The sequence below is a fragment of the Myotis brandtii genome, unplaced genomic scaffold, assembly GCF_000412655.1.
Source record: "Myotis brandtii unplaced genomic scaffold, ASM41265v1 scaffold482, whole genome shotgun sequence".
In the NCBI taxonomy this organism is placed as follows: Eukaryota; Metazoa; Chordata; class Mammalia; order Chiroptera; family Vespertilionidae; genus Myotis; species Myotis brandtii.
In genome coordinates this window covers 474,402-497,702 of record NW_005368420.1, presented here as the reverse complement: position 1 = coordinate 497,702, position 23,301 = coordinate 474,402, and the positions used below count along the sequence as shown (strand labels likewise).

The following is a 23,301-nucleotide window of genomic DNA, read 5'->3' as shown; positions in this document are numbered from 1 at the left end:
GTTGGACTTGGCGCGCACCTTCCCCCCTGCGAGCACGTGGGCCCCTGCACCGCCTCTGACAGCCCCTGTGGCAGAATCCGCCTGGGACCTGGGTCCAACCGCCTCCGCTGCCTGCTGAACGGCGCCTGCCCTCCGTGTCCCCATCCTCCCGCCTTCGGCCTTGGCTTTCAGGCCTCGGCCGCCGCCGTGTCTGCGTAGGGTCTTCATCGTCACCCACTCGAAGGACGTTTTTGCAAGTCGCTCTTTGCAGGAACTTTTAAGTCGTTTCCTTGGTCATTGTTGCCCCCTCCACTCCTGCTCTTGCCCCAGGGATTCGGAACGGAAACACCGGGGAGGGGGGAGGGCTTTTCAGCGAAGGCTCATGACTCTGCTAAGGCGGCTGGGAGTGGGGAAAGGCGGGGGACGGCCGCCCCTGGTGCCGTTCCCGGTCGTGTCCGCCTCCCAAGAGCTGGCTTTCTTTGACCAAACCGAGGAGGGGCTTCCCAGGGTAACACCGATTCCCATTGGCGAATTCCCATTCCCTTGCTCACACAGGACTTTGTGATATTCTCGCTTGACCTGTGAGTTTGGGTAAAGTGCTGGAATTCGCAGAGAAGGAAGTCAGTTATGAGAGTTCATTTGTGTGTGCAGAGGTGGAGCTGCTGCCCTTCTCCGAGCCCTGGTTTCTTCTGTGAAGTGGGAAGGGGGTTGTAGGCCATGCCTTCCGCCAGCACAGGGCCTCATCCACTCCTGATGGCACTTCCAGAAGTAGCAGCTTCCAGTTCCCTGCACAACCTTTTGTACTGGAACCATCCTAAGCATTCACCTGTTTTGCTGTTTAATCCTTACAACAGCCTTTGGAGGTAGGTACTGTGGTTATCTCCATTTTACAGATGGAGAGACTGAGCTACTGAGAGGTTTAGTGCCTTGCCTCAAGGCTGAGGTCAGTGGCAGAGCTGGGGTTCACATCTAGATCCGGAAGAGGAAGCTCCTACCCAGACCGTCCTACGGTGCTCTTGATGCACCTCTGGGGGGGACTAAAGGGAGAGTCGGCCCCCAGGTGACTACTTTCAATAGCAACGTCAGGCCCAGAGTTTGGCTGCAAAGCTGCACACAGGTGATGGGTAAAGGCACATTCACTTGATGTTAGGGAATGTTTCCAGAGAATAAAAACAAAGTGTCCTTTGTATAACACAAGCCAGAAGTGCTGCAGCTTTAATTCCCTCCTGTAGGCTGTGTAAGAAGTTCATGCTTGAAAGACTTGACTATCAAAAGAGAGTGGCCCTAACCGGTTTGGCTCACTGGATAGAGCATCGGCCTGCGGACTCAAGGGTCCCCGGGGTTGGTTCTGGTCAAGGGCATGTACCTTGGTTGTGGGCACATCCCCAGTAGGGAGTGTGCAGGAGGCAGCTGATCGATGTTTCTCTCTCATTGATGTTTCTAACTCTCTATCCCTCTCCCTTCCTCTCTGTAAAAAATCAATAAAATATATTTTTAAAAAAAAAGATCAAGCAGAGCCCTACTGGTTTGGCTAAGTGGATAGAGCCATCCGCCTGCGGACTGAAGGGTCCCAGGTTCAAGGGCATGTACCTTGGTTGTGGGCACATCCCCAGTAGGGGGTGTGCAGGAGGCGGCTGATCGATGTTTCTCTCATCAATGTTTCTAACTCTATCCTTCCCTTCCTCTCTGTAAAAAAATCAATAAAATATATTTTAAAAAAAAGATCAAGCAGAAATATCATGTCATGGAGGGAGAGGCTTCAGCACCCAGAACCTTTGTGGCCACATGGAGGTGAGAAAAAGGGGTACAAACATACACAGGTCTGGTATATAACTTGAGTCCTGTTCTCCAAATTTAGTCTGGGAATGTAAATTGGGAATGTAAGTTGGGGGAGTGGAGTGAATTCTTCCTGAGGCTTTTTTCCCCCCAAGTTGTTTTTTTAAATCTCACCAGAGGGTATTTTTTCCCATTTATGTCTAGAGAGAGTGGAAGGGAGGTAGGAGGGGGAGAGAGACACACACACTGATTGGTTGCCTTCTGCAAGCGCCCCCACAAGGACTGGGAAACCTGCAACTGAGATATATGCCCTTGACAGGGAATCGAACCCAAGACCGTTCGGTCCACAGACGTGAGCTCATAACCGGCCAGGGCACCTGTGGCTTTTTTTCTATCAGATTTTTGGAGATCATAAAAGTAACACGTCCTCACTGTATAAAAATGCATAGAGTACTGTAAAACTTCCCCATATCCTAAGGCATTTCCTGTTAGCAAATAATTGGGGAATGACTTGCAGACATTTTCTCTGTATTTGTGTGTGTGTGTGTGTGTGTGTGTGTGTGTGAGAGAGAGAGAGAGAGAGAGAGAGAGCACCAGATTTTTTTTTCATAGATGAGATTGGAGCACTTTCTGTTCTGAAGCTGTCTCATTGAACAATGTATCTGCATTCTCTCTCACAGTGGATACTTTCACATGTTCCTATTCTCCCCAAGGACTGCAGTCTCCCAGCATGCTGGCACTGCTCCTCTTAAAGCTCCTTGGGCTGTTTTTTTTTTCTCATCTGAGGGTATTTTCCCCATTGATTTTTAGAGAGAGTGGAAGAGAGAAAGATAGAGAGAAACATTGATGTGAAACACATTGATTGGTTGCCTCCTGCATGTGCCCCAACCAGGGCCTGGGCCAGGGAGGAGTCTATAACCGAGGTAAAGTGCCCTTGACAGGAATTGAACCCGGGACCCTTTGGTCCGCAAGGCCCACACTCTTTATCCACTGAGCCAATCGGGTTAGGGCTGTTTTCAGTGTTGAGTTATTGCAAACCTCGCTGGCAAGAATGCCAGGGCCTATTTCTAAACTTTTGAGCTTTTTACCAGGGGCTCTGGATACAAAGCTGACATTTCCCTGGGGGTTATCAGTTCCTTGAAATTCAATCAGTTGTTCTGGTGTCTAAAGTCTGGAGTCTCCCCAAAAGGAGATATTCTGACCTCTTTTGAAGCTGTGAGGATGAAATGGGGTCGTCCTCGTACAGCCCTTAGCACCTGCCTGGCTCATGACTACTGGTCCTTCCACTTTTACCGCAGCCTTAAATAGCAGTGGGGATAACGAAGCTGTTAAGTTTTCAAGATAATATGATAAAACTCCATTTTATGTGGGTGCTGTTGGAGTTGTAATTTGTTTCCTGAATGAGGGTTTGGGGTGAATTAAATTTGTGTCTCTATTCTTAGCCTCTTGACATCAACACTCAGGAACTAAAGAGAAAACTGACAAAAAGGGAATTAGGAAAGGATCTCTCTATGAACTTTCTGATGACAACAGTAATACATCCTCAGTGAAGCATGTGTGTCTTGAGGACATGTGTAGGTATCCCCCAATCCAGTCATTTTCCATCACTTATGATACATCAGGCCATGAGCCAAAGGCCTGTACCTACATTTTTACTTTGCATTCTACCACCAACTCTGTGAGCCAGGCGTTACTGCTGTCCCATCTTACAGATGAGAAAACCAACTCTAGCATGCATGCCCTTAGCCTCCTGCTGCCTCAAGACCAGGCTTTATGGTCAGGAAAAGGATGTAAATATTTAAGGGACAATGGAATGGACTGTTTGAAATTAGGAGGGAGGAGCTGTGCTCCTAGCACTGAGATTAGACTATTGACTGCTGCTCAGTAAATATTTACTGAGGGAAGGAATGATTGGTTACCATTTATGAAACCATGTTTACACTTTGTGCTCTTGTAGCAGGGAATGGGAAAGGAATATTTCACCCCTTCCCAGCCCTCCTGCCCCTCCTGAGGGAGGAGAGTGAGTGACAAACTAGAAGTCTGCTGTTCCCTCCAGGGCCCTAGGGCTAGCAGCTCTAGGTACACACCCAGAGGTCCCTCTGCCCTCCCTTCCCCCTCTGTTGCCCCCTGACCCTGAGGTCTGTTCCTCACTCCTGCCTGTTTGTTTCCACTTGTCACTTTGTGGGTTTGCTGGTTGACTGAGTCTGTCCTGCCCAGGATGGTAGCACAGGAGGCAGGACTCGGCCGTTCACTCAGTGCCTGGCACTCAGTGCAACTTACTGACTGTGGAGGAGTGAATCCAACCTCTGTGAGTTTTGCCAACAGTCCAGATTCAAAGTGTCTAGAGTGGCTAGAGTGTTGCTCTGCTTCTAGAAACTAATGAGGAAGTGGGAGCTGGGAGGCCCCCTATCCCAGGGTGACCGAGTTACGCGGTTATGTAAGTCAAGCTTTGGGTTTCTGGCAGGAGGTTACAATGCGTTTGGCGTGGACTCTGCCCTGGTGCTTATTCAAGAGAAATAACTGAAACTCCTCACTGGGAGCAGAGGCTCGGTTCCAGAACCTTCCTGCCCCGGTCCCTCCCCAGAGGAAGGGAAGTCCCCTGAAGGCCAGCTCCAGGAGAAGGGAAATGGGAACTCTACGCAGAAGGAAGATTCCAGGTTCCTGCAAACCCAGGATTATCTTATCAGTTTGGAGGGAGGATGATTGTTGACAATTCAACAATGGAGACTGAGCCAGCAAATTCAGGGCTTTGAGAGGCAGATAGGTGCCAGGGAGTGGTCTTTCCAGGTTTCGTAGTCTAAGATCAGGGGACGGGTGAGGACAGTGGGAATTTAGCCAGACTGGCCCACCTCTCTGCTTCATCCTTCATGATCTTTGCAAAATAACAATCAGAACTTTTCTAGGACAAACTAATTTAGTATGCTGCTGTGCAGGACCAACACAGAACGATACAGACCTACCTGGCCCTTGCTCCTAGGAATCTCACACCCGAGACAGCCTCAGGATCTAGAGTAGTGTCTGTGCAGGGGCGAGACTCCACTATGAATGGGGGCGGGAGGGGGGGCGGGCTTAGCAACTTTACACCCCCTGTTGCATTTAATCCTCACTTTAGCCCCCAGGTGTTGGCTCTACTCCTCCCATGAGACTCCCTCTCCTCCACACCCCCCAGGAGGAGGAGGCTGACTCTCAGGACAGGTGTGCGGGTTCCACCAGGGCACAGCCGACCAAGACCAACTTGAACTCCGGTCTACCTGGCTTCAGGCCTGGGCCTGAGCTCTTTCTGCCACACCTGTTTCCCCCACTGGAAACTACCCATCACCCACTTCCCAGCCCCCCTGCCCCTCCTTCGGGAAGAAAAAAGGTGTCATTTCTTTAAGATTAAATGATCAGCCAACTAATCTGAAACCACACAAACATATTTCCAAAGAATCTGACTGGTGTTTACCCACACTCTCCTGCCAAATGCCAAGAGCCTTTTACTGTAGGTACACAGCTGCGGATTCCCCCGTGATGGCGGGGCAGGGATTGCGCTGAAATACCAAATTTGAGCCTGGGAAAGTGACCTTTGGTCGGCCCTTTCCTGACTGGCTCCTTGCTGTCACCACCGTCGTCACAGCATTGCACTTCCTCCACGGGAGGCTTGATGCAAGCACTGGGAACTGTCACATGCCCTTTATGAGGGTTGCTATAGTGATTTCCAATGAGGGGGGGGGGGGGGGGGGGGCGGGATGTGCCTTGCCCCATGGGACACAAGTAGGAGGAAAAGTGCCTAGATTCATCCGGGTTCTAGTCTCGACCCCTGCTCTTGAGCACGGAGCTGGGCCAGCCCTCCCTGGGCCCTGCTGGTCCCGAAATCTCTGCCTTGGATTGAGCTCTGCCCTTGGCTTTGCTTGGTGCTCCTTTTTATCAGTCAGGCTCTAGTCAAATGCCCGCTCCTTAGAGGCCCTTCCCAGTCATCCCAGTTCAAGTTCTCCATCTCCCCCCGCCCTCTAGAACCGTCCCTGGATCCAGTTTTTCTCCTTTGCACTCGCCCTGGCAGTCTGAGGTTGCCTTGTGTATTTGATTGCTTCTTTGCCCAACAGAATGCCAGCTCCATGAGAAAGGTCCTCATGGGGTTTGGTTTCCAGTGTCCGCAGCCCTAGAACTGTGCTGGCTCATCGCCGGTGTTCACTAAATGTTTGCTGAGTGGACAAAGGAATAATCTGCCTCGATTCTCCACAACCCTGTGCACTAGTGTGTTAAAGGAAAGATGGTTGCAAATTCTTTGCAGCTCCTCCCAAGGAGAGGTGGGGCCTCCTCTCTTTCCTCCCCTTGAGTCTGGACTGAGCCTGTGACTCACTTTGATGATTGAAATTGGGTGTCAGAAACGAGGCCATGTGACTTCTGGAGCTAGATCTTACGAAACCTGTCAGCATCTGCCCGGATCTCTTGGAACATTCTTTCTGGGCAAGCCAGCTGTCATGAGAGTCTGACTAGCCTAAGTCCACCATACGGTCAGGAAGCCCAAGCAGCCATGTGGTGCCAGAGGCAAGTGAAGAAGCCATCTTGCACATCCAGCTCCAGGCACCCTCGCTTTGCAACCACCTGAGCCCAATCAATGGACACAACTGTTAGATAATAAGTCAATTTAAGCCATCACATTTTGAGGTGATGTTACACAACTGATAAGGTAGGAAGATAACTCTTCATTTTTCAGATCAGAGAAACCAAGACACTGAAAGATCCAATGACTTACCCGAGGTCAGTCGGCAGAGTGGGCACTCCAGCTCGGATAATCTCCAAGGCCTGTGGCTTTTAACCTCGTGGTCACATCATTGAATTAACTTATATGTTCCTCCTGATTTTTTGTTATAACATCAGTTTCAGGCTGAGAACTGGTCCTGAGAACTTTCTGCCTTCTCATTGTAGATCTTCATAAACAATGAATGGCATGACGCTGTCAGCAAGAAGACGTTCCCCACCATCAATCCCTCCACTGGGGAAGTCATCTGTCAGGTAGCTGAAGGGGACAAGGTGAGAACTGGTGGCTTACCTCGGGGAAGGGGTGGGCAAGGGTAATTTAATTTTCTACTTAATATGTTCTTGTATGATGGGAGCTTTGCCGTGTGTGTATTGCTTTCAAAACTAAAAAATGGCAATTAAAATTTTTGAGTAAATGAATCAACAGAAACTCTTCCTTGCAGACAAAGGTGCTAGTATGCGAGTTCACTACATACTATTGTGGATTGTAGACATGGAATTGAACTTGAGAACATCTGCTCCAGTCTCTCCTTCCCAGAGCTAGATGGAAATCTTGTTGAGTAGAATTTGGGTTTCCTGAGATCTAGCTCTGGTGTTTGTAGTATGTCTTGTTTTCATTATATATACTCATAGTAATTACATAGTAATAGTTAACTACAATTTTTTATATTATACTTTTAATAAAAATATGTATTAATAGAAAAGGCATTACAAATAATTCAAGAATGCCTCCTTCCCTCTGCTTTAAGACAGTCTTCTACATTCATGATTAAGGCCTGCTGCCTTTGCTAAAAGCAAATGTGAATACTCTTCTGGGTTGTAGGGTAGTCTGACAGCAAATGTGATGAATGAGAACCGTGCTCCCTACTTCCTGAGATGCATCTCTCTTATCAAAAATGCTAGCTGGTTTAGCTGGGTTGATTTACAGCTTCCCAAGGAGAGGGAAGCTGGTACACCTGCACTTGCTGGACACTGCCAATTGTCTGAGGGGGAATGTTAATTAAGTTCATGGAGCTTGCTTCCTTAGGAAGGGGGAACATGGTCAAATCCTCAGCACTGACCCCGGAGTGCCTTTCCCTCCAAAACTCACTGGGGGGTTTTGAAATAAAAATACAGAAATGGAAACGCCAGGGTCCTCATTCCCTCCGTGACTCCTGGGAAGGAGAGCCGGGAGCTCAGCAGGTGGAGCCCTTCGGAGCGGGGAAGGACTGTACAGGCACTGCTGTTGGGCAGTGGGGTGGGCAGTTTATGGAGGTGGCTGTTGCTCAGAAGGCCTGAGCTGCCTCGCTGGGTGTTTTCCAGGAAGATGTGGACAGGGCAGTAAAGGCTGCTCGGGCCGCCTTCCAGCTGGGCTCGCCCTGGCGCCGCATGGATGCCTCCAACAGGGGTCGGCTGCTGAACCGCCTGGCCGACCTGATTGAGCGGGACCGGACCTACCTGGCGGTGAGTTCTCAGCCCCCTTCCCTCTTATCCCACATGGCGAATGGGTTCAGAGTATCCCATAGACAACCAGGAAGGGGCCACAGTGCTGACAAGTAACTGGTCAGAATGGCAGAGGCTGGGTCCCTTTGAGATATGTCCTTGCACCAACCAAAGGAGTCTCTCTTTTGATGCAGTGGGTTTGGCTAAGCAAGGAAGAGACTAGGGGAGAGAGGAGAGCCATGTTGGGGAGCCTTCCCAGGAGAGAAACCCCCAGGGATGGACATATCTCCTGTGCATCTTTCTCCCTGGCTGCCAGAGGCAGAAAAAGCCAGGAGGCAGTACCCCTTCCTCTCGCCTATCCATTCTGTACATAGCGGCCAGAGTGACCCTTCTAGAAGGCAAATTATGTCATGGAGCTCCACTCCGAGGCCTTCCATGGCCTCCTGTATCCTTAGGATAAAGTCCTGTTTCCTCAACGTGGCCTGCAAGGCCCTGCCTGGTCTGGCTCCATCTCCTAACTCATGCTGGACCATGGCCCTCACACATAGCTCAGCTCACCTGCCTGCGCCCAACTTCTTGACTACCAAGCTGCTTTGAGCATCAGGGCCGTTGCACATGCTGTTCCCTCTGCCTGGAGTGTTCTTCCCTTCATCGCTATTTGTACCTTCCCCCTTTGCCCAGTCACCTCCTACATGTCTTTCAGGTGGGAGTTTCTCAGACTGGATTGGGCAGCCTGGCCTTCTTCTTCCTAGCACTCTTAACCCATGTGATTGATGATTCCTATCTTTCTTCACTGGCTCTTTGCTCTGGAAGCTCCTTGTTAGTCTCTGTATTCCCACCCTGGATCTGGCATAGAGCAAACTGAAAACAATGTGTTTGTGAAATGACTGAATGAGAAGTTGGTGCATCATTCTCCTCATCTCCCTGCTCATTCTCCCTGCCCTGCCTTTGGAGAGGGAGGGCCACTGGCCCAGAAATGCTGTGATATTCAGTGGCCCAAGTGGCCACAGCCCTTCTCAGCCCATGCTGAGCCTCTATGCTGCTTGTCACTTATTTGCTTTGTTTCATTCCTGTGCCAGTATGTCTGTGCTGATCTTGTTCTTCTTTTTAGGCCTTGGAGACCCTGGATAATGGCAAGCCCTATGTCATCTCCTACCTGGTGGATTTGGACATGGTCCTCAAATGTCTTCGGTAGGGCCTCAGGCTTCCTGGTCTTTGTCCTGGCCATGCCAAAGGGGAGGGAGTACTGCTGGGGAGGTAGAAATAGGATAATGTAAACAGATCATGAGACTTGGAGAAATGTGTTCTACTGGACTCCATCTCGGGGGAAAATCCCTCAGTACCGAAATTATAATCCTAGAGGCCCAGTGAATTTCGTGCACTGGTGGGGTCCCTAGTGGCTGCCGGCTGCCGGCTGGGGCCTCCCTCCCTTCCCCTGGTGGCCGCAGCTGGCCAGGGCCTCCTCCTTTCCCCCAGCCGACCCCACCCCCTGGTTGAACTCCCAGACGAATTCCAATAAATTTATTATATTTATATAATAAAAGCCTAATATGCAAATTGTCCCCTTGGGCAGTCATTCAATCGGGAGACCAGGAGTACGACCACTTGCTATGATGTGCTGACCACCAGGGGGTGGCGCAGAACATGGCAGGCATTGGCGATGCACTGCAACCTCTTGCCGGCTACCTGGGGGCAGGGGTGACGGGGATGGAGGTGCGGTGAGAATGCGGGGTATCCATGAGCCCTCCCCACACCTGAGCAGCCTCTTCCTGGTGAGCCGGGCGGCAGCCACCAGGACCGCAGGGGCCAGTCGGGCTCCCTGTGGGTTCATGCAGGAGCCGGTCTGCGAGGCCGGCAGGGAGAGAGCGTGCTGCCCGCCCGGCTTCCATGTGGTGCCGCTGGGCAGCCCAGAGGCCCATGCTGCACCCTGGCCTGTGGTGTCCAGCCACGCTCACTGTATCTCCACATGGGGACTCAGGGGGAGGGGGGTGTGTGGGGACCCGGGGGCCCAGGGCCCAGAGGTCAGCTGGGACCTGACCTTCCACGCCAGATGCTTGGGCTTCGATTGCCAGCCAGGCCTAGGAACTGCACCCGTGTATGAATTTCGTGCACTGGGCCTCTAGTCTAGTCATAAATGTTTCTCAATTCTTGAGTCAGTTTTGGTAATTTACGTTGTAGTTGGATTTGTCCATATCATCCAGGTCAGGGGTAGGGAATGTATAAGGCCTGCGAAACCATTTTGTCTGGCCCTGCCAAGGCATTAGGGTAAGTTAATTAAATATCTGACCAAATATAGCAGCCTAATGTTTAAGTTGATCATTTTGTATGGCCCTTGAATGATGTTCTAAATATCCAAATGGCCCTTGGCAGAAAAAAGGTTTCTAGGTTGTCCAATTTATTGGCTTCAGTTGTTCATAGTATTCTCTAATAACCCTTTTTATCTCTGTGAGTTCGATCAGAATATCCTCACTTTCATTTCTGATTTTAGTTATTTATGTTGTCTCCCTTTTTTCCTTAGTCTAGCTGAAAGTCTGTCAATTTTGTGAATGTTTTCAAAGAACCAACTTTTGACTTTGTCGATTTTGTCTATTGTTTTTTATTCTCCATTTCATCTATCTCTGCCCTAATCTTTATTTCCTTTGTGTTAGTTTGATCATAAACATTTTAGTGACCAAGAAATAAAAGATGAGGAATGGGAGCTTTGTTAGAGCTCTTTGTCAGTAACAGAGACTCAGTCTGATCTGGACCACACAGGGCAAGGACTCTTTAAAAAAAAACAAAACAACTTTTTTTTTTTTTTTGTATTTTATTGATTTTACAGAGGAAGGGAGAGGAAGAGAGAAACATTAATGGTGAGAATCACTGCTCAGGAGGCTTCTGCATGCTCCCTACTGGGGACTGAGCCTGCAACCTGGGCATGTGCCCTGACTGGGAACTGAACTGTGACCTCCTGGTTCATGGGTTGACATTCAATCACTGAGCCACACCAGCCGGGCCAGTCAGAACTCCTAAAGCCACTAGGTTTCACTGCTGCCCACTCCTACCCCTAGCTTCTCTCTTTTCTCGACCACCACCAGACTCCTTCAGGCCAGTCTGCATGTTGGAATCTGACTGCCCACACGGGGACTTGCTTCTCTCTGTGATTCTAGCCAGACCAAGTGGCATTCTCAGTCTCTTAGAGATCACTGTGCAAGTAACAGCTGTTTCCCCATGACCACATGGACTGAGGTGGAGAAGGAGAAGCAGTACCAGAAAAGTCGGGGTTGGGCAACATAACAGGTTCTCAGCCAGGGCAGCTATGTCACTGGGAGACTGTGGGCAGCGTCTGGAGACATTTTTGGTTGTCACAACTGGGTGGGAAGGGGTGCTGCTGGCATCTAGTGTGTAGAGGCCAGGGACGCTGCTAAATATCCTCCAAGGCACCAGATTTCCTGAAATAAAAGCAGACCTGAAAGCTCCCACCACAATCATCCAGCCCCACATGTCAACAGTGCCCACATCGAGACCCTTGACGCCCCAGAGCGAGCAGCCTGGCAAGTCTCGGGCAGTGCCCTCGCCTGCCTGGGTTGCAGCAGTGTGCCTCTGTGCTGATTAAGTAACTATTCTGAGGTGTGCAAAACACATGCAGTACAGACCTGGGAGGAAGAGAACAGCGACGCCTTAACCTGGATAGGTTGGCAACTCCCTGGCTAGTTTTCTCCCAGGGTCACAAACCCGTGCTCAAACCCTGGTCAACTTTGGTCTCAGGCTAACTGTCAGACAGTCATTTCAGACATCTTTCTTTTACATTTTTCCTACTTCCCTGGAAACTTAACCATCACATGCTATACACACATGCTGCTCTTTTCTCCCCTATTTGCTGGATTACTTGTGTCCCTGTGTCTAGGTAATAAGCTTTTCGAGGCGTGGGGCCCAGTTGATGACTTTTCTGGTGACTGCTCTGCATACAGGAAGTGCCAGCTGTTAGATGGGTTTGCACGTTTCTACCAGATCTGATCCATGGTTGTCAGAGGCTGGGCTGGTGCAGCAGTCAGTTTGATAAATCTGAATGCTTATTAAAAGTACCCATTCCATGCCCGGCTGGTGTGGTTCAGCAGTTGACGGTTGACCTATGAACCAGGAGGTTACGGTTTGATTCCTGGTCAGGGCACATGCCCGGGCTGCTTGATCCTCACTGGGGGGCATGCAGGAAGCAGCCAATCAATGATTCTCTCTCATCATTGATGTTTCTGTCTCTTTCTTTCTGAAATCAATAAAAATACACTAAAAAACAAACAAACCGATTCCTGGGCATCCACCCCAGAGAGCCAGCTTGAGAAAACGAAGTGGGCTCTTGGAATTTGGTGTTTTCTGTGAGCATCCCAGGTGAACGTGGGAATCAGAGGTTAGTTCCCTGAAGTGGATTATTGTGACCTTAGCAGTTAAGTCGTTCTGGGAACAAGCCAAGAGCAAGGGCAAATATCAGAAACACCCAAGTAGACAGTTTGAGGTTTCCCTTTCTGCTGGGATATACAGGGGTCCCTGACAGTCACTGATTAAGTTTGAACTTTTTCTTTTAAAGTTATTATGCCGGCTGGGCCGATAAGTACCATGGGAAAACCATTCCCATCGATGGGGACTTCTTCAGTTACACCCGCCACGAGCCTGTGGGTGTGTGCGGGCAGATCATCCCGGTGAGTGTTAGCCTTATAATAAACCAGTGAAGTGTATCGGGAGCGCCTTGAGGTGTAGCAGTCTCCAGCAGGCTCGGGGGTGCAAATGTGGGCTTTGACAAAGCCAGCTTGGGTTCAGGGCCCTGCCCTGCCACTCATGAACTTTGTGACCTCGGGGTGAGTCACTGTCCCCCGTAAGCTTGAGTTTCCTTATCTGCAAAGTGGGAGGGAACACAGACCTGTCTTAGGGTGGAAGGGCAGGGAGGACTGAATACAACAGTTTAGCTTCGTACGAAGCAGCACTCAGGAAAGTGAGTCCCTATTTCATCCTGCCTCGGCCATCTGTCTTAAAGCTACGATTGAGTTGGGGGAGGGGGGACAGAAGGGGTTCAGGGAGTCACTCTCTGTGGCCTGGGTCCGGGAGTGACTATTGTTTACTGCAGTGGAACTTCCCGCTCCTGATGCAAGCGTGGAAACTGGGCCCTGCCTTGGCGACTGGGAACGTGGTTGTGATGAAGGTGGCTGAGCAGACGCCACTCACCGCCCTCTACGTGGCCAACTTGATAAAGGAGGTGTGTGGCTGTCCATCTGGACCTCTGGGTGCTCTTCTACAAGCTTTCTCTCCAGGAGTTCTGAGGAGGGTCCTGAGTCCAAAGTGAGGGGTGTTTGCAGAGCAGGGGCGAAGCACCCTGTCACCACACTGCAGCCAAAGAGGCCCCATCTTCCCTGTTTTCTACCTTGGGCTTCCTTGTAAGACCCCTTTGAATAATGAAATTGTTCCAAGTGAATACCATGGGGGGAGTGACAACAGCCACAGGGAACCCCGAGACACGTGCTTCTTGCTGTGCTGTTAGCATCCCGAGCGGCTCCCCATAAGACTCCTGCTCACCTGTGTCCGGGTCCCGCTGCCGTGGCGTCTCTGGGAAGGGATGTGTGCTCCTCTGTCCAGGCCTTTGGAGTGGGAGAATGATGCCGTGTCTCCTGGTTGTTTGCACACAGGCTGGCTTCCCCCCCGGCGTGGTTAATATTATTCCTGGATTTGGTCCCACGGCTGGGGCTGCCATTGCCTCCCACAAGGATGTGGACAAAGTGGCCTTCACAGGCTCCACTGAGGTAAGGCGTCCCCAGGACCTCAAGCTTGCTGGGTGTTGGGTTCAAGTTCTCACTATCCCGAAAGGATGATGCATTCGAGATACATGTGTTCATTCAACAAGTAGGTACAGTGGTGGCTTTGTGCCAAGCTGAGAATGTAGAGGTGAGGAGCACCCCGTCCTTGCCCAGTGTGCCGTGTGCAGGGGACCACATGCACACATCGTGGGAGGGAGGCAGGGTAGTGGGTTTCAGCTCTGCTAGACATGGGTTGCCTGAGTGTAAATTCTGACTCCACGTTAACCAGCTGTGTGACCTTGAGTAAGATGCAGCCTGAGATGCAGCTCCCACACTTTTTTAAAAAAAAAATTTTTATTGACCTCAGAGAGGAAGGGAGAGGGAGAGAGAGAAACATCAATGACGAGAGAGAATCACTGATTGGCTGCCTCCTGCATGCCCCACACTGGGGATCGAGCCCGCACCCCTTCAGACCGCAGGCCAACGCTCTATACATTGAGCCAAACTGGCTAGGGCAGCTCCCACACTTCTAAATCAAGGAACAGGGTCGCTCCTACTCTGAGGCCATTGTGAGGATTGAACTCAATGCACACAAAGCACTTAGCACAGTGCTTGGTATGTAGGTGGCGCTCAGTGTAAAAGCCACACAGCAATAACTCTGCTGTGTCATTACTATCACTGTCATCCTAAGAGCTCAGGGTGGGGCAGCGATGGTACGTGGATGGCCAGATTTGGCGACATTCTCCAGGTCTCTTATAATCTAGCTTCTCACTTGAGTTGTGGGTCCTCTGTTGTGTGTCTATGAGAGCATTTGGTTGTTTCTCCCCGCACTGAGAGCTGGTCTCTGTTTCTGCTTCTCGGCAGGTTGGCCGCCTAATCCAGGTCGCTGCGGGGAACAGTAACCTCAAGCGGGTGACCCTGGAGCTGGGGGGGAAGAGCCCCAACATCATCATGTCAGATGCTGATAGTAAGTTTGCAGGGCGAGGAGATTTGGCCATGAAGGGAGGCACTAGCTGCCATGCTGTGTTCCTTCCCTCTGGCAGTCCTCGTCGTCCATCAAATCCATTTCTGGGCCAGGGCCTTGGGATGAAGGCCAGGCTCCTCAGCAGGCCCTCCAGCCAGCACGACCCAGCCTCTCCCGCTTCTCTCCTCTCTGCTCCCTGTAATCCAGCCAGCTGAGCTGCTAGTGCCCAGCCATGCCCACACTTTCTCAGACCAGACCACTCTTCTTCCATGACATCCTTTCTCCTGGTCCTACTGAGGAGCTCCCAGACCTGCCCTTCTCGAGGGAGCCTTCCCTGCCCACCATAGGCTGGCTGGGCTGGTCCCCCAGCTGCCCCTGGTTCCGTCACCACTGTGATCATGTCTTTCTGCCACTGGGTCTCCACACACAGAAGGGAGAGATCTGGTCCCTCTTGTCCTGGCACATGGTCTGGCACCCAGCAGGCGCCATGCTGTCGGTGGCATGAAAGGGTTGAGGAGGTCGGCAGCCACTGGGGCCAGGGTCGTCCTTCTCTCCTAAGGGTCGTCTCTCTGCCTCCCCAGTGGACTGGGCTGTGGAGCAGGCCCACTTCGCCCTGTTCTTCAACCAGGGCCAGTGCTGCTGTGCGGGCTCCCGGACCTTTGTGCAGGAGGATGTATATGCTGAGTTTGTGGAGCGGAGCGTTGCCCGGGCCAAGTCTCGGGTGGTTGGGGACCCCTTTGACAGCCAGACTGAGCAGGGGCCGCAGGTAAGCCACAGCCACAGGTGGGTCTGGGTGTCTGGAACCAGCATAGAGAAGTAGAAAGGGCCTCGGACTCAGAGTCAGGCAGGAATGGCTTAAAGTCTAGGCCAGTGATGGCGAACCTATGACACGGTTCTGCCACGCGAATTCATTTTTTTTGGTTGATTTTTCTTTGTTAAATGGCATTTAAATATATAAAATAAATACCAAAAATATAAATCTTCGTTTTACTATGGTTGCAAATATCAAAAAATTTCTATATGTGACACGGCACCAGAGTTAAGTTAGGGTTTTTCAAAATGCTGACACGCCGAGCTCAAAAGGTTCGCCATCACTGGTCTAGGCTCTGCCATGTACCAGCTGTGCGTCCGAGAAGCCACATGCCCTCTCTGAGCTGCCATTCTCCCATCCTTAACACCTGCCCTTAATAATTCAAGGTGGCTGTGGAGTGGAAATCAATGACAGAAAGCACTTTGTAAATTACATATACATAGTAAGTACTAGCAGTGTCTGTGCAGAAGGAAATGCTTGCTTCCTAGACCTTGGCCACCTATGAAATGCATCTATCGGGACACACGGATCTGTTAACCATGGTTATTTCTGGAGAGTGGGGTCGTGGGTCATGACGTAAGAGGGGAGGGTCTTTACTTCACTTTATACTCTTCTGAGCTGTTTGATTAAATTTTTTTAACCAGGAGGATGTGTTCATTTTAATCAATAAAACTCTAGTCAATGATAATTATAAGAAAAAGAAAACAGCACCTCTCTACCATTTCCTCTGCATCCTGGTCCTTTTTCCAGCGTTGTCCTTAGACCCAACCTGCCCTGGGCTCACTCTCCACAGGGTCCTGCGCTGGCCTCCTCCAGCCACCCTCCTAGGGACAAGGAGTCTGCAGGGTCTGGGACGCTCCCTGCTCCCGCATGGCCCTGAGCCTACTTCCAGGGCCCATGGGTGCCTCTCTGCAGGCTCCATCCTCCTGAGGGAGTTGTCTGTGCTGCAGGTGTTCACTCCCCAGGCGCCAGGACGGCCAAGGAACCTTTTAAAAAAATTAACAGACTATAAAAAAAAACTACAGAAAAATGAGCAGAAACTATAGAGTTCCCATATACCCCTTAACTCCCCCTTCTCCCCCCTAGTTTCCCGTTACTAATATCTTGCATTAGTGTGGCACATTTGTTATAATTGATGAGCCCACATTAATGCGTTATTATTAACTAAAGTCTGTAGTGTACCTTAGGGTTCACCCTTGATGTTTCACATTCTGTGGTTTTGACAAATTATAAAGATGTGTCCACCATCACACTATCATACAGGACAGTTTCACTAAAAATCCCCCGTGCCCCTGCTCATCCCTTTCTCCCTCCCCCTAACTCTGGCAACCACTGATCTTTTTACTTCTCTACAGTGTTGTCTCTTCCAAAGAATGTCATACAGTTGGAATCATACAGTATATTTTCTGATGGGCTTTCCCCCCCAGATTGGCTCCTTTTTCTTAGCAATGTGCATCTAAGGGTCCTCCCTGTCTTTTCGTGACTTGATAGCTCATTCCTTTTAATGGCTGAATAATATTCCATCAAATGGATGTGTACCACATTTTGTTTATTCACTCATCTACAGATGGACCCTTGGGTGGTTTCTATTTTTTGGCTACTTGAATAGGGCTGGTAATGAATCTCAACATCTCTCTTTCTCTCGTTTTTCTTTGTGGTTTGTGGATATTTAATTATTTAGTATTTATTATGTATATGTAATTTATAAAGTGCTTTCCAAATGTGTATACAAATTTAATAAAACAAATAATAGGGGGTGGGGGCATGTGCTGGGGGGACAGGAGCAGGCGGGGAGAGGTCAATGGGGGATAAAGGAGACATATGTAAAACTTTCATCAATAAAGAATTAAAAAAAAAAGCCATGGTACATTTACACACACACACACACAATTTAATAAAGTATTTAAGTAACATGTAAGATCCCCCTCCCCCTTGTTCCCTTTCATGTCTATTCTCCATAGGTAACCACTCACACAGAGTTAGGTTTCTATATGTTTTAACAAAAATAGGATTATGTAATATGTATTGTTCTACAAGCTTTCTCCCCTCTTTACAAAATATCTTAGGCTCTCTTTCTATGTCAGTCAGTTCACAGATCTATTATTAATGACAACACAATATATGGATGTACCTGAGTTATATTAACCTGCCCCTCTACTAACGTATACTTAGAATTATTTCTGTTTTTTGCTTTTACAAAGTGCTCCCCAGTGAATGTCCTTGTTTAGGTCCCTTTGTCATATATAGAATGAATTCCTAGAAGTTTAAATAGTTGGGTCAAAGGGTATGAGCATTTAATTTTTGGCTGATATTAATAAACTACTTGCCAAAAGAGCTATGCCAGCTTATAGTCCTCCTTTTTAAAGATTGAGATATAAGTGACATAGAACATATTTATTAGTTCTAATAATGTATGATTATTAGTGTGTTCGATGTATCTTTGCCATCAACGTATTTTCTCACTATTTTAAATTTTTAGTAATCTCATAGTTGAAAAATAAAACCAGAGGGTTTGCTGTGCAGTTCTTTGAGGGCCAATGAGGTTGTTTGAACTGTTTTCTTATATTTATTGGCCCTTTGTATTTCCTCTGAGCCTTGCTTATTCATTTCGCAGTTGTCTCCTTGTCAGTGTGGTTCTAAGCCTGGAGCTAGGCGAGGTATGGCTCTAGCATCTCTAACTCTGGGCTCCTTCTCCTGCAGGTGGATGAAACTCAGTTTAAGAAGATCCTTGGCTATATCAACACTGGGAAGAAGGAGGGGGCGAAGCTGCTGTGTGGTGGAGGGGCGGCTGCTGACCGCGGCTACTTCATCCAGCCCACTGTGTTCGGAGATGTGCAAGATGGCATGACCATCGCAAAGGAGGAGGTTAGCACGGGGCCAGAGCTCTGGGGAATGTTCTTAGAAGTGGATAATTCAGTCTAACATCTTGACACTGTGACCCAACAGCTGGCTTTGGCCAAATCCTGGCTCTGTTCCTAGGGCAGGTTATTTACAATTCACATCCGATCTCGTCACTCTCCTCTCAGGGCCACTGATGACGTTTCGACCACGTACAGTTTCCCCAGTGCTTTCCCCTGAGAGGGCTGAGCGCAGCCACACCCGAGAGCAGCAAGCACACTTAGCTCCCGCATCTTGGTTTGTAAATCCCATTCTTCACACAAAGGAACCAGGATTCCTTGAAGAAATGGCTAATTCCAGGGAAAGTACAAGATAAACCTGGAATGTCCTGAGAGCAGAGACTGTATTTTGTTCAGTTGTTTCTTCAGCATCTAGTGTGTGCCTTGCTGAATGATTGACTTAAATTTTAGACATTAAGTCTATGTGTAACATGCCAGTAACGCAAACATTGCATAATTGTTTAGAAAGAGTATACATATGTCAAGCACGTGGCACATGGACGGTAACTGACCCCATTAACTTCCTTCCTTTTGGGTTTCAGTCAGCTTGGGAGCTGTTGTCTCTGGGACTATTAGGGTGCCTCTGGGGACTCTGGGAAAGCTGGATAGCAGGTGGTTCCATGTCTCCCACGCCCTCCCACTCTGCTCTCTCACCACAGATCTTTGGGCCAGTGATGCAGATCCTGAAGTTTAAGACCATAGAGGAAGTCGTTGGGAGAGCAAACAATTCCATGTATGGGCTGGCTGCAGCTGTCTTCACAAAGGACTTGGACAAAGCCAATTATCTGTCCCAAGCGCTCCAGGCTGGCACTGTGTGGTAAGAGCCTCCCAGCAGCCCCTCACACCCAGGCAGGGGTCCCCAAAGCCAGGGTCTTTCAGAATCCAGTGCTTACATCCCAGAATTTGGGGTACTGGGCTCAGGGAGTGTGTGGTACAGCAGACAGATGGAGCTTCCCTGCCCCTCTCCAGGAGACTCAACTTCCCTCCAGTCCACATGCTCGTGCAGTTCTGCTTGGGCAGCAGATGCATGACCGGGGCTCCTTACCAAACTGTAACAAGGGTGGGGGACCAGAGCTAAGGGCCCTTCACAGGATCTTAAAAGTTTAGCATCTCCCCCACACTCATTAGGATGGCTGAAATTTCAAAATCCAGAAAATACCAAGTGTTGTGAGGATGTGGAGAAATTGAAACCCTTGCACATTGCTGGTGGGAATGTAAAATGTTACAGGCACTATGGAAAACAGTCTGACAATTCCTCGATAAGTTAAACATAGAATTACCATAGGACCCAGCAATTCCACTCCAATGTATATACCCAAGAGAAGTAGAAATACACATCCACACAGAAAAGTGTACCCAAATGTTCATAGCAGATTATTCACAATAACCAAAAGGTGGAAACGGCTTAAAAGTCCATCAGCTGATGAATAGGTAAACATAATGTGGTTTGTCCATGCAGTGTAATATTATTTGGCCACAGACAGGAAAGAAGTATTGACACATGCTACAACATAGATGAATCGTTAAAACATGAAACTAAATGAAAGAAGCCAGACACAAAAGGCCACATCCTATATAATAAAAACCTAACTGCAAATCGACCGAACAGCAGAATGACTGGTTGCTATGATGTGCACTGACCACCAGGGGGCAGATGCTCCATGCAGGAGCCAGGCTCACAGCTAGTGAGTGTAGCAGTGGTGGCAGGAGCCTCTCCTGCCTCTGCTGCAGGCAGGCAGTAAGGAGCGAGGGGGTCCTGGACTGCGAGAGCCCCGGACTAGGCGAGGGCACAGGCTGGGCTGAGGTACCCCTCCCCCCCCCCCCCCCCGTCATTGCATGAATTTTGTGCACCGGGCCTCTACTACTGTGAGATTGTACTTATCGGGAATGTCCAGAATAGGCAAATCCATAGAGTCAGAAAGTAGATTAGTGGCTTCCAGGGGTTGGGAGGGGGGATGAGGAGTGACTGCTTATAGGGTACAGGGTTTCTTTTTGGGGTGATAGAAATATTCTGGGATTACTTAGTGGTGATGGTTTGGACACCACTGTACATATGCTATAAAACACTGAATTGGACCCCTTAAAATGGTGAGTTTTAAATTCAATTAAAGTTTTAAAAATGGCAAAAAAAAAAGCTTAGCATCTAATTAGCAAAAATGGATTAATAAAATGAGATGCTGTCACGTGGTGTTCCCTGTTATACTGACATCCATCTGTGACCACGTCATGAAGGATGAAGATGGCGTACGGCTTTATGTCATGTAGCTCGCTTTCAACTCCTATGTGGCTGGTTATTACTATTCTTCTTCCCATTCATTTTTCCTCAGTAAAATTTTAGAGCAACAAAGGAGGTCTGAGGGGTATGACACATATCCCCGAAAAGTTATTTCTGAAATCTTTTTTCAACTTATAGGATCAACTGCTATGATGTGTTTGGGGCCCAGTCACCGTTTGGCGGCTACAAGATGTCTGGGAATGGCCGGGAGCTGGGAGAGTATGGCCTGAAGGCATACACTGAAGTGAAAACCGTGAGTATGGGCACCTTCTCAGCCCTCTCCATCACGACAGACCATCAGCAGTATTTATTACTAATTTCTTGTTTTAAGCTAGAGAACTAGAGACTGGACTACTACTCTTCCTATAGTCTTATAAAAAAAAAAAGGGAGAGAGAGAAACATCAGTGATGAAAGAGAATCATTGATTGGCCGCCTCCTGCATGCCCCCCAATAGGGACCAACCCCCAAACCTGGGCATGTGCTTTTTAAAACAAATTTATTATTTTTTTGGGGGATGGGGGGTGGGCGCATGTGCTTTTGTAGAAAGAAGCGGCAGCACTTGATTCATCAGCCAGCACTCATACTGTGCCAGGCACTGTGCGTAGTGCTTGTGATAAACAGTCCTGTATTTTGAATTTGGAACTCAAGTGATGATACTAACAAAAATAGGGATTTTTCAGGATAGGAGTCAAGTTTGCAGGGAGGACCAACAAGAAAAAAATCTTCTTTTAAACTCATTTTTACTAAGTGCTTATGTTGTGCCAGAGTCTATGCTAGACTTTCTTAGGTACGTCACCTCGTTTAGTGCTCACAGCAACCTCATGAAGTAGATACTGTTATTAGCCCATTTTACGGATGAGAAAAGAAGGCATGTAGAGATGAAGTACTTGCCCAGTAGTGGGTAAGGTTGGGCTGAAACCCCAAAGCCATCTGAATATGGAATCTTCCCATTTAACACACTGAGACACCTGCAAGCTTCAGCACATTTTTTTTTTCCCTTTGATTCTTTTGGGGAAAAATATGGATCTAGGTTAGGGTCTCAATCTTGGCACTGTTATATTTGGGGCTGGATAATTTAATTCTTTGTTGTGGGGCGGACCTGTGCAGTGTAGGATTGTTAGGCAACATCCCTGACTTCTACCTTCTAGATCAGGGGTGGGAACCCTTTTTCTGCCAAAGGCCATTTGGACATTTATAACATCATTTAATATAATTCACTTAATATAAATTTCTGTTGCTATGAAAAAAGCTCCTAGATTTACTGAATTTCGAGTCCCACCTGTGGTTGCCTTGGCAGAGTCAGACCAAATGATTTTGCAGGCCTTATACCATGGTTCCTTTGCTCTCCCCTCCCCGCCCCATCTAGCGGCTAGTAGGAATTCCCCTCCCCCCCTCCCATGACAATCACAGATGCCTGGGTTAAGGAAGGCAGAGTGCGATCTCGTACAGAACACAGCCACAGTGGCTCCTGGGTTTGGCCAGATGGTCGTTCAGATGTTAGAAGGAAGGACACCCTGCCTTCTGAAGGTGCCTATGGGTCAGCATGGAGATGTAACAGCTTCTCTGCATCCCCTTACAGGTCACAGTCAAAGTTCCTCAGAAGAACTCGTAAGAACCACACTGGCTTCCTTACTTATCCAGTGACTGGGCGTTCCATGGAATCAACAACAAAACCAAGAAAAGTGACCCTACACCCTAAGTCTCAAGAGAGAAATTCTCCCACACAATCTCTTGGATCAACAAAGGCCCAGAATTTGAATTCCTTTTGGGTGGCGGTGGGGTGAAGAGGTGATAGTTTTTCAGAAGTAGCCGGGAATGTCTCATCCCATCTGTCTGACACACTTTTGTAACTTGCCTTTAAGGGGGAAGGAAAGCCTTTGTTCACAGCTGTACTAACACTGAGGCCACAGCTAGCACCTTGTTTTGTATTCTGGGCTAAAACTCATTAAAAACAATGCTACTCTTCACTTTTCGGGTGACTCTTCCTCGGTCTCAGTAACCCAAGGAAATGCTGCCACACAGGTATGTGTCCCTGTGTTTGCATGTCACACTGTTTGCGACACCCCTCCCCTACTGTGGGTAAGTAGCTTTTGTTTGTGTGCATTAACTAACACACCTATGGCCTGTCCCCTTTCGGCAGGCTCCATGCTAGGCACTAAGGATGACACCTACACAAGACTCCCAGCCCCTGCTCTCGGAGAGGTGGAGTAAACCAGGAAAGAGACACTTCACTCTGAGCTGGTTCTCTGTGCTATAAGCTGAAAAGCATGATCGGATCAAAGGAGACAGAGTCTTGCTGGACCCATTTCACAAGATTGATTTGGAAACCAGATGTCAATGTACTCATTTTAAGGAAGGGCTGTATTTCCTTTTGAATCTCCCATCCAGAACACTGCCTTTCTTCAGTCAAGGGATCTGGCAAAATTTGTATTGTTAGTAAATTAGGAATCACAAGATCCCTTGGTGAGCAATGGAATCAGAGCAAAATGAGTGGAATCGCAGTAGTAGTTTGTGAAGTTAGTGACCACCTTTGGATCACAGAGTCCTTTAAGAATTTGAGGAAAAGTTTGCTCCTCAAGAAAAATAACATCTGTGTAATTTTTGCAGACAGTGTCAGCAAAGTAATGAAGCTCATTGGTTGACCCCGGCCTTCTATCACTCAAGCTAAGCCACATCT

The 23,301-nt window shown here is 48.7% G+C and overlaps 2 protein-coding genes across 2 annotated transcripts in view; one reads left to right on the top strand and one right to left on the bottom strand.

Moving 5' to 3' along the window:
- BRAP (BRCA1 associated protein) overlaps positions 1–6,566 on the bottom strand; it is a gene marked incomplete at its 5' end in the record, with an annotated part of 76,872 nt that extends 70,306 nt beyond the window's left edge. Inside the window, one exon of the mRNA XM_014547704.1 lies at positions 6,491–6,566. Within this exon, the coding sequence (XP_014403190.1) occupies positions 6,491–6,566 (76 nt within the window). The remainder of the gene's footprint in view (positions 1–6,490) is intronic.
- A 78-nt stretch (positions 6,567–6,644) lies between these two features.
- Positions 6,645–22,596, top strand: ALDH2 (aldehyde dehydrogenase 2 family (mitochondrial)). The gene is made up of 12 exons (XM_014547711.1): positions 6,645–6,768; positions 7,798–7,938; positions 9,029–9,108; positions 12,479–12,590; positions 13,013–13,141; positions 13,569–13,682; positions 14,541–14,643; positions 15,222–15,406; positions 18,152–18,316; positions 19,008–19,165; positions 20,762–20,876; positions 22,204–22,596. The coding sequence occupies exons 2-12, from the start codon at positions 7,864–7,866 to the stop codon at positions 22,234–22,236; spliced, it is 1,269 nt and encodes a 422-aa protein (XP_014403197.1). The 5' UTR covers positions 6,645–6,768; positions 7,798–7,863; the 3' UTR covers positions 22,237–22,596.
- Positions 22,597–23,301: the final 705 nt, after the last annotated feature.

What these genes read in the sequence shown, in the direction of transcription:
- ALDH2 (XM_014547711.1), top strand. Translation starts at nt 7,864, where the DNA reads ATGGATGCCTCCAACAGGGGTCGGCTGCTGAACCGCCTGGCCGACCTG. An exon ending in GGGACCGGACCTACCTGGCG is followed by an intron (nt 7,939 to 9,028) that starts GTGAGTTCTCAG and finishes TCTTCTTTTTAG; the next exon opens with GCCTTGGAGACCCTGGATAA. An exon ending in TGTGCGGGCAGATCATCCCG is followed by an intron (nt 12,591 to 13,012) that starts GTGAGTGTTAGC and finishes TGTTTACTGCAG; the next exon opens with TGGAACTTCCCGCTCCTGAT.